The 17,725-nt window shown below is 33.5% G+C and overlaps 1 protein-coding gene, 1 long non-coding RNA gene and 1 other non-coding gene across 11 annotated transcripts in view; 2 read left to right on the top strand and 1 right to left on the bottom strand.

Annotated features, from left to right (window-relative positions):
• The window catches only part of MCMDC2 (minichromosome maintenance domain containing 2), a 42,007-nt gene that overhangs the window by 5,293 nt on the left and 18,989 nt on the right, over nt 1–17,725 (bottom strand). For 7 of the 9 annotated variants that reach the window (XM_011364610.2, XM_023533280.1, XM_023533281.1 and 4 more), the window contains 5 exons: nt 15,507–15,673; nt 14,845–15,024; nt 11,927–12,069; nt 8,327–8,436; nt 1,786–3,291 (listed from right to left, as the gene is read on the bottom strand). In XM_011364610.2, the coding sequence (XP_011362912.1) occupies nt 3,125–3,291; nt 8,327–8,436; nt 11,927–12,069; nt 14,845–15,024; nt 15,507–15,673 (767 nt within the window). In that variant the 3' untranslated portion in view covers nt 1,786–3,124. Of the gene's footprint in view, nt 1–1,785; nt 3,292–8,326; nt 8,437–11,926; nt 12,070–14,844; nt 15,025–15,506; nt 15,674–17,725 lie in introns of those variants that run through there. The other 2 variants (XR_002781427.1, XR_002781428.1) reach the window with 2 other exon arrangements.
• LOC105295083 lies at nt 7–1,071 on the top strand. Its single transcript, XR_896124.1, has 3 exons — nt 7–470; nt 746–809; nt 971–1,071. It is a non-coding gene; the product is annotated as an uncharacterized LOC105295083 (long non-coding RNA).
• Nucleotides 570–658, top strand: LOC111742729. Its single transcript, XR_002781442.1, has one exon. It is a non-coding gene; the product is annotated as a small nucleolar RNA SNORD87 (small nucleolar RNA).

Genomic DNA, 17,725 nt, shown 5'->3' with positions numbered 1-17,725 from the left:
TCCCTGCTTATCTCATGCTAACGAATCCATCTCCATCTTGGAAAGATCATTTATGGAATTGTTAGGGCCTAATCAGTCTAAAAGGACTAACATTCTTAAATCGTAGATAACTGAATTTTGGGTTTATCTGTTTCGACTACCAAAAAAAAGTAGAATTAAGCAGCAGTTACATTCTTGTGTTCCATTAGATATGTTAAAACAATTCTATATAGTCTCGATGTTATTAAAAAATGGGTCAGGAGTCAGGAAGACTACATGTATAGTTACATTTGTGGTTCCTGATAATGAAAAAACTTACTGGACCATTCCTACATATAAGATGCCAAACAGGTTCAAGTACAAATAATTCACAATGAAAAACTTGATTTTCAGGTGCAACAGAGCCTAGGAGTTGAAGATGTCATGATGAATGTCTTCTGAAAATTAAACAAGATGACTAAACCACTAGGAGCACAACTGCATGTAACAAGGTACGAAAAGTAAATGATAAATTGTGTGCTTTTTAACATATTTGTATTGTTCTGAAGAGCAGTACCAAAATGCTTAATACATTTTTGACAGGTTTAATAACTGGCACAATGATGACTTAAATTACTTTTTGCCGTTTACCCAGCTGAGGGTTTCTTTGAAGAAATAATTTTAAGACTGAGGTGCCAGTAATCTATATTGAGATTATATGAACTAACTTGACTTTTTGTTGTTGTTGTTGTTGTTTTTTACTAAAGTGGCGAAATGTTCTTTTCAGCATATAGGTAGCTGCAGATGAATGATCAAGTCCAGCTGTGATGTTTAAAAATTCATTGCCTCAGGTAACTGATTTGTCAAGGAACTCCATCTATTGATAATTCAAATATATCTGATAAAGGTCTGGGGCCATTTCCTGTTGCCATTGTGTGTGAGCTGAATGATTTCCTTTGTGTTTGAGTATAGAATGCTTTTCACTGTTTCTGTGTTGTTTTTTTCCCCCCAGAGATGTGGCATGCAACATTTTGGGAGGAAAAATGAATTGGTCAAGAAGATGACGCAAAGGATGAAAATTTATATTTTAATAAAATCAATATTTAACATTGATTGCCTCAGTAAATTATGTAGAAAATGCACGTTTGAGCACTTTTAATTTCTGGGCAACAAAATCTGTTTTCTTCAAAATATATCAAGACCTTAAACAGCTCCATTCTCATCATCACTAGTTAAACTTGTTTTTAACATTGGGATAGTATGTTCTTGTTAATAACTAGCACATCTGTGAATAGTGACTGAGGTGGCAGACAGCTGGGGAGACATTTCTAGTACCTCCAGTTCTCATACCCTTTCTTGCCTTATAGAGGATTTCTGGAGGCTCTATTCACTGCATACTAGACAACTATGCTGGCCTCCCCTCAGAACCTGATGTTATGCCTTAAAAATAATGCAGTAGTTTCTCCCCCCACAGTTTCAGTTACCAGTGGTCTGCAGATATTAACATGAAAAAATCTAGAAATCATGTTTTAAATTGCATTCTGAGTAGCATGAATCTTTGCATATTACATGCCCAGTAATCACTTAGTTGTCTCATGGTAGTGCTTATGTTAACCCTTATAACTTATAGTATAATTGTTCTATTAGTTAAATCTCTCACTGCCTAATTTTTAAACTTCAGGTACGTATGTATAGGGTTTGGTATTCATGCTTTCAGGCATCCACTGGGGTCTTGGAATATACCCCATGATAAGGAGGGGTGTGGAACAACTAGTTTGGAATCTCCTAAGCTCTCAAATGAATTAATTGCTACTTGCAAATAAAGGATTCACCTGGAACCTGCAAATTTGTTTTAATTTGCTTTAACATTTGAATTAAATAATCCCAATCCTAGTACAAGTAGTATACAATATTAAGGAAAATCGAGACAATAGTCCAGTTTGTCCAGAGCTTGAGAATTGATAAGAATTCTAAAACTGAATACCTGGCTGGGTCAAGACATTTGCTTTCAGGGTTAGCATAAAATGTGTACGGCAGCACAACCACATCAGAGGCAACTTTTGAAAACCATCCTTCCCAGTGTTCAATATTAGTCCTCTTCATCAACAGAACAATAACACTTTAAAATTGTAAAATGGCCATTTTGCAGATCCTATCATAAAATAGAAATGTTTCTGCCTTAACCAGGAAACTATAAAATACAATTAAGCCACAAAATAAGATCTTTATAGAACTATAATTTGTTTTTAAAAACTGCCTTCTGAAAACTAGTCTGGCACTAGTGGATAATAAAGATTGTCAAATGACTAAGGAAATAGTGAAAGTCCCACAGAGTTAGATGTCCACCTTATGGTTAAGACACTCCTTAAAGTACCAGTTTCTAAAGAATCAGTGCATGGTAGTATCTTGGTAAGGTAACATTCCTTTCAGGAAAAAATTTATCTTTTGAAGATTTGGAGATTTTACAATACAAGTGTATTTTCTAATGCTGTCTGCCTTTTCAGAGAGTACATATATTCCCTCCAAAAATGACTGCATTTGCAAATGGTTTCTTTGCCTTTTGGTATCTTGTAACCACTTAGGTTTAAAGAGCCATGTGCTCCTTGATTTGTTGTAAATTAGTTTGTTTAACCTAGGTTATAAAAAATGGGAAATTTCCAAGGCTTTTCCTGACTCCACAATTAGGGCTTCCAAAACAATATACATATAATGGACATGTCAATATCGAGTAAAATATGAAAATCCTTATATTCAAGGCTTCTGGTTATATAAATTACTCATCAATTTGTCAAGTTCAAAAGTGCAAGAAAAAAGTTTTAAATTGTAGGTACTCATCTAAAGCGCTATTGCCATCTTGTGACGAATCAAGGGAACTACATACAAGTTAACCATCTTTTTACGTTGCTTAGCTTGCAACATACTTTTATCTGTTTACTGGTATACTGGGCTAACTAAAGTTTTTAAATAGGATTCTCTTAAGTTTTAAGGTTCTGCTGTTAGGTTTGGTAGTTAGATTAATGCTTATTCCATTAGCAAATGATTTGAAGAGATATTTCATATTTTTAAAGATATTGTAATATACACTACCTGAAGCGTGACTTCAAAAATCAATTTGCACTTTTTTCCCACTGCTGAAATAGGAATGAAGATTTTTTCCTTGGATTGGCTATTCATCGCTAGCAAAAATAGTTGTCCCAGGTCCATATGTGGCAATAAACTGTAGGAGCTGTTGTTGGCACTGAGTCAGATAGATATCCCTTTTCTCTAAATATTCTTCATTATACAGTTCAAAAGGAAATACTGCATTTGGAGCAACACAAAATACAGTGGCCCCTAAATGAAGAAGGAAAAGTGTAAATTAGAAATGTTCCGTAAAATTCCTAATATGATATCATACTTCAACAAAACGTTCTAGTGAAAGTTTTAAAACTAAGTCTGAACTATTTAATAGAGTATTTCAATAATGATTATTTAAATCTTTTTTTTTGAGACCAGAAAACAGGTTCAGTAAATGTACAAAGTGGTACCAGGGCCAGTGGGAGAAATATGTGGATGTTTAGTTTGGAAACTACAGAAATTTGCCATCTGATAAAACAGTCATTATAGTTTTGAAGTTGAATGGTGATGTAAAGAGGTGGAAGAAGTAGGGAGAAGGAGGTATTGGAAGGTAGGGAAACACTAGTATTTGATAAAGGTTAAGTGGGCCAAGGGTAAAGGCTACATTTCTCAATTACTAAAAACCACTGACAAAGACAGAGAAACCTATGCAACAGAATAAAAGCCTGATAATAACCTTTGTATACATGGTTAAATGGTTTTTGACAAGGGTGCCAAGACCATTCAGTGGGGAAAGGGCTGTCTTTCCAACAAACGGTGCTGGGAAACAATATCCACATGCAAAAGAATGAAGCTGGTCCTTCCCCTTACATCATAAGCAAAAATTAACTCAATGGATCAAAGACCTAAACATAAGGACTAAAACCATAAAACCTTTAGGAAAAACTGGGGAAATGCTTCATGACATTGGATTTCGTAATGATTTCTAGGACGATACCAAAAGCACAGCAACAAAAAATAGACCACATCAAAATAAAATTGTGTGCATTAAAAGATACGATCAACAGACTGAAAAGGCAACTCTTCACATGAGTAGGTATTTCTTCAAAGAAGATATACAAAATAGCCAATAAGTACTTGAGAAGATGCTCAATATCACTATTAGAAAAATGTAAATCAAGCCATAATGAGATACCACCTCACAGCCGTAAGGATGACTATCATCAAAAACAAAAGTATTGGCAAGAATATGGAGAAATTGGAACCCTTGTGCCCTATCGGTGTGAATGTAAAATGGTGCAACCCTTATGGAAAACAGTATGGTGGTTCATCAAAAAAATTAGCAGTATTGCCACATGATCTAGCAATTTCCTTCTGGGTATATACCCAAAATAATTGAAAGCAAGTTCTCAAAAGGATATTTGTACATTTATGTTCATAGCAGCATTATTCACAATAGCCAAAGGTAGAAACCAGAGGTGGAAAACATCCACTGATGGATGAATGGATAAACAAAATGTGATATATATATGTCACATATATATGTGTGTGTGTGTGTGTGTGTATATATCTTGTTTGATAAGGTGATATATATGCATATATGTATTTTGGTTGATAATATGATGAATAGTCAAACTTAAACAGGAAGAAAATTCTAGTGCATGCTACAACATGGATGAACCCTGAGGACATACTAAGTGAAATAAGCCAGACAGACACAATAGGATAAATATATGATTCTACTTATATGAAGTATCTAGAGAAGTCAAATTCATAGAGATAGAAAGTAGAATGGTGATTGTCAGTAGCTGGGGGAAGGGGAGAATGGGGAGTTACTGTTTAATGGGTACGGAATTTCAGTTTGGGAAAATGAAAAGGTTATGGAAAATGGATGGGAATGAACTTAACACCACTGAACTATGCATTTAAAAATCGTTGATAGTAAATTTTATATTATGTACATTTCAACAATTAAAATCTGACTACTGCTGTAGGAGTTAAGTTCTTAAATTTCTGTTTCATTGAGTACCTAAATGTGCCTGGCCAGTAGTACAACTGCTAGCCAAGGAGACAGTGTCTACCTTTCTAGAGCTGTCTGTCATCAGCAAACATTTTTAGCTTCAGACTTTTGTGACTGCTCCCTTTACTGCTTCACCTCACCTGAGACCTGCTCTCCCTGAGAACACTGCTTTCCTGTGGTTCTCTGAAGTGAAGTTGCGTTTTCTCAAACACCCCACACACCTTAGTATCACAAGCCAGAATGAGTGCCTGCATGCTGCACCTTGGCTGCTTCCAGACCATTCTTGCCCATCTTCTGCTTGATAAAAATTTGTCCTCCTTTGATGCCCAGTGGCTCCTGGACCTTTCCCTTTCTACAGCACTTGGCTCACAGCCTTTCTCTCTTCCCTAATGCCTGCCCTTTGGTGATTTCCATTTAACTCCTGACCTCTCTGTGTCCTGACCTTTTCCCCTCTGTCTCTCTACCACATATTCTCAAGGTCACAGGAAACTGGTATTACCAGAAACTTACTTCAAAATACCATGAGTTCTAATGTCCTGCTCCCCTACATTACCTCCTATACTTCCAGCTTCCAGGTCTTCTATTTCAGAGACCTCCAGTCTGTTTCCTTCAATTCATGTCCCCTTTTTAACCAATTTGAACCCCTCCCTTGCCAGTCAACATATGTGATGCCCTCCGCATCACTCTGCTACATTCACCTATCAAAACCTCAACTGTGTATGTACCCAAACATTTACTTTGTGCCTACAGGCAGAAAATCACATATGTAATTGGCATTTCTTGGTTTCACTTCAAATGAACCACAGAAACTTCGAATGTGCACTCGCACTGCCTGACAACCCTGCTGAATTCCTCTAGCACACTTACTCATCTGTCCTCTATGATGACTATTATATTCCATTCTCCTTTCCTCGAACCCTTCATTTTTAGCTGATGACCTTGTGTTGAGTACATAACCGTCTACAGACCTACCTGATCCTGTATGCATTTGTCTTCCCTTCTATAAAATGAAGTGACTCTTCTATTAGAGGTCAGTACCTTCACATGTGCTCCGAATCCTGTCCCCTCACCTTTTTAAAGACTTCACTCCTTTGATCTTCCCCTCTTTCTGTAGTATCATTAGTTTACACTCTATTGCACATCATATGATCTATTATCTTTAAAAGAAAAATCTGATCCTGGACCACGTATCTTTCTCTAGCTAAAACCCTATTTCTTGCCTCATCTTCATAGTCAAACGTCTCAAAGTAGTCTTTGTGTGCAATCTCCATATCCTTACTTCCTACCCCACCCAAATTCCCACTCCACTGAATTAGCTCCAATCGTGGCCACCTAACCCCTAGCCTGCCAAATCCAGTCTTACGCAAACTCAGCACGTGACACGGTGGGCCACACTGCTCCCTCCTTTCATGGCTTCTGTAACACTACACTTGATTTTCTTTCTATATTCTAGCTGCTGCTTCTCAGTCTCCTTTGTTAGTTCTTCCTCCTTGACCCCATTTCTAATTATTAAAATTCTTCAAGGACAGTCCTAGAGTCTCTAGGCAAATTCATCCATTCCATAGCTTTGAGCACCATCTCTGTGCTGATGATTTCTGAATTATATTTCTAGGTAGAACTCTCTTCGAAACTCCAGATTCTTTCATCTGTCTATTGATATCTCTGTAAGATGTTTCAAACTTCTGTAATTTGACCTTTCTCCCAAACCCTTTTTTCTTTCTTCCCAGTCTTGGTGAATGGCACCATGATCTACTCAGTTTCTCAAGGCAAACACCAGTGAGTTTTCCTTAATCCCTCTCTTTCCCCACTGCTCCAACTTCTAAATCTAGTTCACGAGCACAACCTATTGGTCTTTGCATCCGAGAAAAATATCCCTGAGCAGGGATGATTTTCCTACTATTTAAGGAGCTCTTAACATTGTCTTGCTTAAGACTTCAAAATCAATACACCTAACTGAATTTTATTATGAAAACAAAAAGTACCTAAAGGAAAAAAATTTTTCACATAGTTTTATTTGCCTCAACAAACATTTTCTTAAATGCTTCAAAAAAGTCTTGACAAAATAGTTACCAAGTGAAAATAGCCATATTCTATCATAGGAGTAATTAATATTATAATAGCATAGTTTTTAAATTCAAAGGTGTACATTTTTGTCTTACTGAAATCTAAGTGTGTCTTAACAATTCTATGGCATGTCATAGTAAAATTGGCAGCATTTTTTCTTTATGGTAGATAATGTCTTAGATTTTATCAATTAGGTTTTAAATATAGAAAAACAATATATAAAGATAAAGCAAATTAAAAATAAAATATATATCCTTCCTCTTATTTAGTATTGACTAGAAACTAGGTTTTTCTTTTTTGGTAAATAAAACTATTTCAGGATGATAACCTTTTCTAGGGATCATTTATCTCCCTAAGCAAAAAAAGTATAAAGCAAATACATATACGAATTTACATATAATTTAGGAATTCACAAATCCCTAGGGCTCTCTAAGTATCCATGGATCATAAATTAGGAATATGCGACTTAGATATTTATAGAACAAAGTTCTAATGTTCTAACAGATCTTTACAAAAAGTTATTACAATATAAATTGAATTTAAAGCAAATTTAAGCACTAAACACACAGAAAAGTCAGTGTTAATATACACACAGAAAAGTCAGTGTTAATTATCCTTAAAGTCCCAGGGTTGGAACTAAAGTTTGTTTTGAATTATGGTATATCTCATCAAAATCAAAGTCTCATCTAATTCAACAAACAACTTTGTGAAAATAACTCTCTTCACTCTTACATTAAGAGCTCTTTCATGTTTTTATTAGAAAAACCACAGTAAGCTCAATTCATTTCAAATAATTAAATGCTATAGTCATAATATTAAACTAGCAATTCAGAGAAGGTGGTCATGCAAAGTTGATCACATTTTCTTCGGCTATGTGACTAACTCCACTGTGGAGAAATGCATGACAATTAAATGTTGCATGTTATTTTAAAGGAAAATAAGTTTAAAGTCATTTCATGTGTTGTATTCAGTAGATTTTTTTTCTAGAATTCTTTAAAAAATGCAAAAGTTCAAGTATGCAAATGGTCATGCACAATAAAGAACTTAATATCACATGATACTACCTATAAATAATTAGTAAATGTTCAAATTAAAACAAGCTTTACCTCATAGAAATCTATTATTCTTGAAAATAATATTTAAAACATACAAAATTTTAATTTAACATGAAAAATATTTGTTTAAATATAATTATTTGTAGATATCATTAATAATTTAAAATATTACCGTATTTCAATGTGAGAGATGTTTCAAACAATAAGGCTGCAATTAGTGCATCTTCTTTAATCACTTTAGTCCTTAAGTTTAGTCGAGCATGGGCTTCAGATAGGGAAACTCTAAAAAAAAGAAAATTGATGCCAATCAAAATATGTTGATATTATAGAAGACAATAGATTTTTTGGCAGGAACCAACCAAGACACATGTGAACATAAGCCACACCCTAAAGATCAGCATATTTTTACTTAAAAAAAAAAAAATTTGTTTCTTTTCAAAGCATTTTTTCCTACCAAGCTGAATAGACTATTCCAGAACAAACAAGTATCCTGACTTATTATCAAAGAGTTTCTATCTTGGCTTATCTTTATTATTATTCTATAACTCTGTGCAGATAAATACACAATTGGGAAAATTAACTCAAGTTCTGTGTAGATAAATACACAATTGGGAAAATTAACCTAACTAAATATCTCTTATTGATACATCTTTGGTATTCTCTTCTAGTTCTTCATCTATCTGAATCCCATAGAATCTTGAAATTTCAGTTAGAAATTTGAGATCAAACTCTAATCAGATAATTGAATTTGCTCTACAATATCCCAGGCTAATTATTAACCAGTCTCTTTTGAACTTTTCCTAGGATTCACTAGGAATCATGAGGCAATTCATTCTTTTATTTTTTATTTTTAAACTACCTTTGATTATCTGAAAAATCTCCCTTAAGCTCGAATTAGGCATATGTAATGTTCTTGAATGATTCCTAGACTTGGGAATCAGAAAAACTAGGTTTAAGTCTCCAGAATTCACTAGTTGTGTGACTCTGTATAAATTATTTGAGATTTTCTTTTTGAAGCTATACAATGGGGAAAATAATTCATAGGGTTGTTGTGATTTCAAATAAGTGACCAGAAAGTTTTGGGGTTCACCCATGAAGATTATATAAACGTAAGCTGAAACTGATTTTACTTGTTTCCACCCACTAGTCTTCTGGGGTCACAGAGCAAGCCTAATACTTCTTGAATGTGATAGCCTTTCAAATATTCAAAGACAGCTTTCCTAGTTGCCCCATGTTTTCTTTTCTCCAAGATAAATATTCTGAGTTCCTTTAATATGTCACAAGACATAATGTTCAGGCCCCTCACCTTCCTGACTATTCTCCTGGTGACCAGATTTGGTTAATATTCCTTTCAGTATAGTACTACAGGTGTGATTTGACCAGCAGAGTAGAGGAGAGGCAGAAGTACCATTTTCTTACTTGTGATACTATATTTTACTAATGCAACCCCAAATCACTGTATTATTAACAGCCATGTTACATTGTTTACTCATATTAAGTATAAAAAGAATGAAATCTCAAGTCATTTTTATATTAACCACATCACCCCTTCCCATCCATTTGTACTTGTACTAGAGAGGTTAGGATCTAATTGAGGACATTACATCTATCTTAATTTTCTTCTTCTTAGACTAAGACCGGCATTTGAACCTGTGAAGATCTCACCAGTTGTTTCTTTACAAATTTGATTATCATATTCCTGATGTCTCACCCAAGCTCTTTCCAGAAAAGCTGACCATGACAGAATATGTAAACAGCCTTTCAGGAAAAGAGAAGAGAGTACTGTTCAGCTCCACGTCTTTAGAAAAGCAAGGATTGTGTTATTAGGTACCTGTTTATAGAAGTAGGAGAGAAATTCAAGGTTTATGACTTTTCTGAGTAGTGGTTCATCTACTTTGCTATTTCATAAACCCCCATCTCCACCTCTAGTGTTTATTTCTACGATGAGAAAAAGCAGAGTTATAGTAAAATTAACACTGCTTTATTTTTTGAATCAATATAGTCAAATGTAAACTGAGGCTATATGAGTTTAAATATCTTTTTTACTACAGAGGAAAACAACTATGAGAAAATAAGACTTTCAAAACTTTTTAGCTTTGAGTATTGAGTATTGATATGAGTATTTTAAATATTCAGAAAACAGAAAGCATTATATAATTCTTTTTACCATTTTAAAACATCACAGTTAATTTCTATCTTGTCTTTAGTATTTTTCAGCCCTATGAAGATAAATATACAGTTGGAGAAATTAAACATATTTATTTCTTGTAGACCTATACTTAACATTCCCTGCCAGTCCTTCACTTGTCTTATTTTATAATACAATTATAAAAAGATATTTATTTATTAATGGATTACTTTACTCCTGGTCCTACTTTATATACTTTGTTTGAGATTATACATTAATCTATATCAAATGAAGTAATGATCTATCAATAAGGGACTGTTTAAATTATGGTACAGCTACAGCACCACACACTATAACTGGAATACAACTATAAGAACAGAATGAGGTGATTCTTTATGTGCTGATACTGTGATGGTATAATATGTACGCCATGCATGATTCCATTTGGTTGGGCAAAAGAGAATATCCCATATGAATATATATTTATGTGTTATATATATTATTATTATTTAAATAACATTCATCTAAAATATGTAACATTCAAATAAATATGTATTATTATATATTATATTTAAATTACATATTTGTATATGCATTATATTTGAATGAATAATTTCTGGATACACAAAAACCATTAACAGTGATTATCTCTAGGGAGTGGGATAGAAATGGGTAGGGTTCATAGGACACTTTACTCATTATTTTAGACTTTTACTATGTCCATACATCACTTTTATAATAAAAATTAATTTTTTAAAAAAACTTTTCAAGAAACAATAATAGATGAGTCTAGTAAAGTATTTAAAAGTACAAGGAACAATATACTTAAGAAACTCTTTTTCTAGGTTCAGTTACAAAAAACCTGGAATATGAAGAGGTTCAAAACAGGCCTCCCCAAGATGTGCCATTTTGGCAAGTGAATCATTCTGAGCTGAAGGCAACAGAGACCCTGAAAGCTCATGAGAAACTTACCTCTCCCTTAATTTAAATTTGGGGCCTGGCCCAAGTGAAGAGTTATTACCAGAGAAAACTTTTTATGACCCATCTATAGGGCAGGGCAAACATCTAATTACTGAACATCTGCTCATCCTACGAATGACCTTCTTCCCCTCTGAAACCCCACAGTGCCTTACCTCATCCTTAGCTCAGAATGCCATATATACTCATTTTAACTTTCCATCCCTGAACCTCTCATGTATGTGAGGTCGCTGACTTTCTCACATATGTGGGGTTCCCAGATGTATGCATGTAATTAAATTTTATTATTTTCTCGTGTTTATCTGTTTTGTGTCAATTTAGTAATTAGACCAGTCAGAAAAGCCAAGAAGGATAAAGGAAAATTTCTTCTTCCCCATAAACAGCCACAGTTTAAAAAACAATCATTTACATTTGAAATCAGTACACTTTTGTCAGACACATCTTATACAGAGGGACCAGTAAAAACTAATTTAGTGAAAACAAACGATGTAACAACATAACAAAGGAATTATTAACTTAAACTTTTTAGAACAAGGTAAATTATAAACCAATCAACCAGCAATCAAATCAAACAAAGAAACAAATAAAACAGATAAATAAGTAGGATAATTAAACACATCATTTAAAAGTCAACACTGGCTTTGAAATTTTACACTGTATACCTACAAATATTTTAATGCAGATGATGACAGTTTTGATCCACAGATAGAATCTGTTCTGATTCTGCGACTCGCTAGATAATAGCCATGAATCATTCTTTCTGCCTCCAAGCTGAATTCTACATTCAAATTCTTTGCAAAAGCCAGCAGCTAAATTGAAAGTGTGAAAAATATAAGAGATTCAAACTTTATTATAGAATCTATATTATAAAAATCTAGATCACTTTATTATTAAAAGTTGGCCTATTTTTTTTTACATTAAAATCGATTATCTGGGGCCATCCCAAAGTCATTGAGCATTTTAAATCATAGTCTTAATACCTGTAAGAATATTAAAGTTTACCCAAAATCAACCCCTTAGTGCAGACATATTCTGTGAAATATATTGGAATGACCATCAAGTCTTTGCTTCCTGTGGAATAAAGGCTCATTTGGAACCTTTCCATGGGAAGAGAGGCTTCCCTCAGAATCTCATTTCCTTTTGAATAGCTTTAATTCTTTGACAGTTTATTTCTTTACAACTTTCTCTCACTGGCCCTAGAGCTTACCTTACCTTCCTTTCTTCCTTTTAAAAAACTCAACTAAACATTAGCAATGTGGCAGTCACCATGTTAACTACTGTGAATGTGGGCCTTAGAGATTCAGTAAGTTTTGGGTAGAGAATAAGTCTTCAACATAATGATTATCACTGTTTTCTCTGAGTTTTGTGGGTTTTTTTTTCTGAATGATTCCCAGTTCCTTAAGTTCTTATTCAATGACATAATTTCCAAACTTTTCACCATCTTGCTTTTAAAACTCATAGAGCCAAAATGAAAAATTAATCATACTAAGGTTGCTATTAAAAATAATATTTATATTTTAAAAATAACTTTTAAAGGATTTGGATTTGTCCTGGGTTTGATATGTGCTGTCTTCTTTATTCTCTTTATACTCTATAGTTCCCTCTGGGCCTTCGGAATTGGATAATACCACTACTAATTCCATCAGTAGCCCTGTCTAGGTTTTACCATATGGAGGCACAGTGATGTGCCACCTACAACCTCCTTCAGGAAAAGGCTGTTGCCCAGCTACTGGGAGTGCTGTCAGTACTGGCCTCCAATTGCTGTCAACCTCTTCAGGGATTGCCGCAGGACAGCCCATTACAAATGACTGATTGAGGTGGAAGTGAGGAGGGTTTTATAAAGCCCCTCTATTTCTGACTCTGATGGGTCTCTTTAGCTCCAGAGCTCACTGTGGGGCCTGCAAAGGTTATTCTTAGGCCTACATCACAGCTTGCTTGACTCCTTCTTCTGTCCAATTCTTTCCTCTTCTCCCTTCTACAGGGATTGACAGAAGAACGCTCCCAAACAAGCAATAACACAGTAAGCTCCATCTCAGTATACCTCTTAGAGAACCCAGGCTGTAACATATTCGATTAGTTTTCTGTGACAGATAGATTTATCTTTCAGAGATATTATTTTCGCTGTTACACTAGCATAGTAAAGTCCACAAATCTTCTCTTCGGTTTGACAAATCAACTATAACCTCTTTTGCCTGAGCTTCAAGGCTTATTGTAAATTTTCCAACTCCTAATCCTGATGACTCCATAATGTAATTTTTGTACCAGTCAGGTAAGTCTTCTCATCGTTTTCCATGTATACTCATTTCTACTTTTATGCCTATTTTTGCTCCTATTTTTATTTTTGTTTAGCATGTCTATCCTTCCTGTCATCTAAATCTTACCTTTCCTTAAGGCCCTAAATTTTACTTCATCCGTGAAATCTTCCCAACTCTTGCATTCTACTTGATATCTTCTTTTTTTAATTAAGTTGATATCTTCCTTTTTGAATCCTAAAATACTTAGCACCACCCAGTTTAGCACATAAATTGTCCCTTAATTTTTTCATGTATCTTGTTTTTAATCTCAATTAAATGATAAACTAGAAGAAAATTTGTTTCTGTCAGATTATAAAAGAATAGAAATAGGTTCATATATAAAAGTATTCAGTAAATATCTGACTAATTAATAAATTCAAGGATTTGTGTTTGTTTTTCTTGGAAAATTGGGTGAAAATTTCTCTAGGTCATTAGTGTACCTACATATTTATTATGTTAATTCCTAGAGACAAACTACTTTTTTCTTATATACTAAAACAAAAAAACCTTATCATATTATCAATATTATTCTTTTTCTGTTCTAATCCATGTGAATAAACAATGCTTATAATTCATTTTTAAATCTACCTCACCTTTCAACCTTTTACCCATGCAATATGCCTACAACGAAGGCAAGCATGAAACAAAAATTAATGATCTATGGGTTCCCACTTTCCAATATTCCCTGCCTTTTACCTATCCTATCCAGATAATTTAACTCAAGTGTGGACAGATTTCTGAATAGTTAATACTCAAAGGGCTTCACTTGTAAATACTTGAGCACCTTTAATAACTATGAAAATCATTACTAAATTTATATCACCTACTCTCCAGTTCTCTGAACATGCCACACATTTCATGTCAGGACATTAAAAGTAGTATGTCATGATAGATATTCCCTAAAGTCAGAATGCAGAATGTATTCATATAAAAGAAATCCCTTTGAATAGTTTATAAAATGTAAATTAACTCTATGTCTATACAGCTTATCATCATAATTTTCTATAGAAATATTTTGGTTTTCTTTTCATTGAAATTCTTTAAGCTATGGTGATTTGGACAGTTGTGCAAAGAATAAGCTCAAAATTTCAATATCTATATCCTTAGACGGTTTTTTTAAATTTAATTGTAATTCTAAATATTTTCTATACAATGTCCTTAAAATATTTAAAAGCTAGAAGCAAGTTGGAATAAAGGAATCCTAAATAAATTGAATGCTCGAAGAGAGTTCTATTTAAATTGAGAAACATTAGCATAAGTATTCTTAGTAATCATTTTTTCTATCTTTACCTTTTCAAAATCTTCAGTCGTGAACTGTTTAGAAGCTACATAAAGCAGCCCTTCGGGATCAATGGCTTTCTTTAAAGTATGTTGCACATTAGAAAGAAATGGGTGGCAAGGAGATGATTCATTACAGTTAATCAATAATCCAAATGCCTCTACAAGATTAGCTGGAATCAAACTGCAATCCTACATCAAACAAAAAGGTAAAAGGCGAACATCAAACTCTGGTACTTTTACAAACACTTTGAAAATAACTATAAATTATTTAAATTATTCATATATTTATATTATAATATTTGATTATATTAAAGTATACATATAATTCTAATTATTTATTATTATTAATTATTACTTAAAGTGATTCCTGAATGGCATGGAACTTTGTGGTGACCAATTTTTTTAAAATGCTCTTTATTGAGAACTTCCTTATACATTATTCATTAAAACCTCCCCTATTACCTATTCAAATAATAATTTCTAAGGAGCAGACATTTGCTTTGCATGACTAAAAGAAAAAATTTCAAACTGTCATTATTTAGTTCTAGAACCCAATTAAGTATAGAAATGGGTTAATATAAAACATTAAGAACAACAAAAACATTAAGATTATAATCTGTGGCTAAATTCCCTGAACAACATTCTAACAATAAAATATACATATACCTTACCATCTGACCAATTAGAGTATTGGTTTTCTGTGTATTTCTTCTTGATGATGAATCCAAATCAACAAAAGACCAAAAACTGCACTGAACTGGAAATGTCATCTGTTGATCAATATCATCCCCAAACTTCTTTCCTGAGATATATACTGTGATGCTTCTGCTTTCCATAACTAAGTCAAAAGACATTACCCATTTGTTATTTAAGTTCATTTTGGTTTAAATATCTACAAATCAATAACAAATATTAGTATATAGAATTTTACTGTCTAAAATTTAGATAGTAAAGACACAAGTATATATGATTGTTTTGCAAGATATAAATTAGAGGATCTACCACAAAAAAAAAAAACAAGGCAAGAAAAACATTTGAATGTTTACATGTCCCATAACTTCATGAAAACCAGCAGTCCAAAGCATGTAGCCAGAATTGTGGTCAGTGTCTGGGTGGAATAGGCAGAGAGTTAGGTTGGTTGTGAAGCGTAGGCTTACAAGGGAGGCTGAAATTTAGCAATGTTCTTTACGTGGAAAAAAATAATAGAAAGCAAACTATGTGGGAGTGAAAGAGGAAAAGACTGAGAGAGAATATAAACTACAACGACTAGGAAAAATATTCAATATGTACAGAAACAAATTCATCATTTCTCCTCCTCAAATGGCTCTGTGTGCATTCCTCGCAATTAGGGGTATTACCATCAATCTACCTAAAACCCAAACAAAAAATGTGGAAATATTCTATTCTCTTTCTTTCCTTCCTTCATTCCTTATAACCATTCAATTTATGAATCCAATCCTATTACTAGGATTCTATCTCCCAAATATTTCTCAAATTAGTCTTCTCTCCATTCGTAACAGTCTTTCATTACATGTTTATATTTTTCTTGAGTCACGGGGTAAATATATATTTAACTCTATAGAAACTGCCAGAGCAGTTTGTAAAATGGTGTACTATTTTATATTCTCATTAACAATATATGAGAATTTCAGTTTCTTCACATCCTTGGCAACATTAGTGGTTTTCAATCTCTTTAATTTTTGTTATTCTGGTAGCCTGGGACAACTACATAATTTGTGAAGGTTACCATAAAATGAAAATGTGGACTTCTTATTCAAAAATAAATGGAAAAATGCTGCTAAGAGTACTACTATATAAAGCTTTTTCCTTTAAAAATGTTATTACTTATAAAATGTAATAAGGGTGATATGAGGAAATTAGAACACTCATGCATTACTTGTGAGAATGTAAAATGGTGCACCTACTTTGGAAAATTTTAGTGGTTCCTCATCAAGATAAACACAGAATTACCCTACGATCCAGCAATTCCACTTCTAGGTAGTAAAAGGGTCAAAAATAGGGACTCAAACAGATACTTGCATATCGATGTTTATAACAGCATTATTATAATAATCAGAGGTAGAAACAGCCCAAATGTTCAACAGGTGAATAATTTTTTAAAAAGCAGTGTGTGTGTATGTGTATATGTATGTATGCATGTATGTATGTGTGTGTGTGTGTGTGTGTGTGTAATGGACTATTATTCAGCCGTAAAAAGAAATGAGATTCTATGAATGTGCCAATTCTTAGAGAAAGTAGGTTACTCCAGGGGCTGGAGGTAGCGGGGAAGAGGGAGTTATTGTTTAATGGGTACAGAGTTTCTGTTTCTGTTAGAAATGATGTAAAAGTTCTGGAAACGATAGTGGCAATTGTTGCACAACATAGTAAATATACTTAATGCCACTGAATTGTACACTTACAAATGGTTAAAATGGTAAATCTTGTTATGTATATTTTATCAGAATTTTTTAAAAAAAGGAATAAAGTAATAATATATACTACAATATGGATGAACCTCAAAAACACTATGCTAAATAAAAGACGACGTTCACAAAAGACCACATATTGTATGATTCCATTTATAAGAAATGTCCAAAATAGGCAAATCTATAGAGACAGAAAGTAGAATCGGTTTCCAGGGACTGCGAGGTAAGAGGGTTTGGGGGTTGACTGCTAATGAGTATGGAGTTTCCTTTTGGGGTGATGAATATGTTCTGAAAGTAGAGAGAGGTGATGGTTCTACACCTTTGTGAATATTCTAAAAACCAGCAAACTGTACATGTTAAGTGGTGAATTGTACAGTATGTAAACTATGTCTTAATAAAGCTGTTACCAAAAAATGTAAGAAAGGTAATCACCATTCTAAAATTTAAAATATTGGCATGAATTC

The sequence above is a fragment of the Pteropus vampyrus genome, unplaced genomic scaffold, assembly GCF_000151845.1.
Source record: "Pteropus vampyrus isolate Shadow unplaced genomic scaffold, Pvam_2.0 Scaffold99, whole genome shotgun sequence".
Taxonomy (NCBI): Eukaryota; Metazoa; Chordata; class Mammalia; order Chiroptera; family Pteropodidae; genus Pteropus; species Pteropus vampyrus.
Note: the sequence above shows the minus strand (reverse complement) of the source record. Positions and strands in the feature narration are given on the sequence as shown.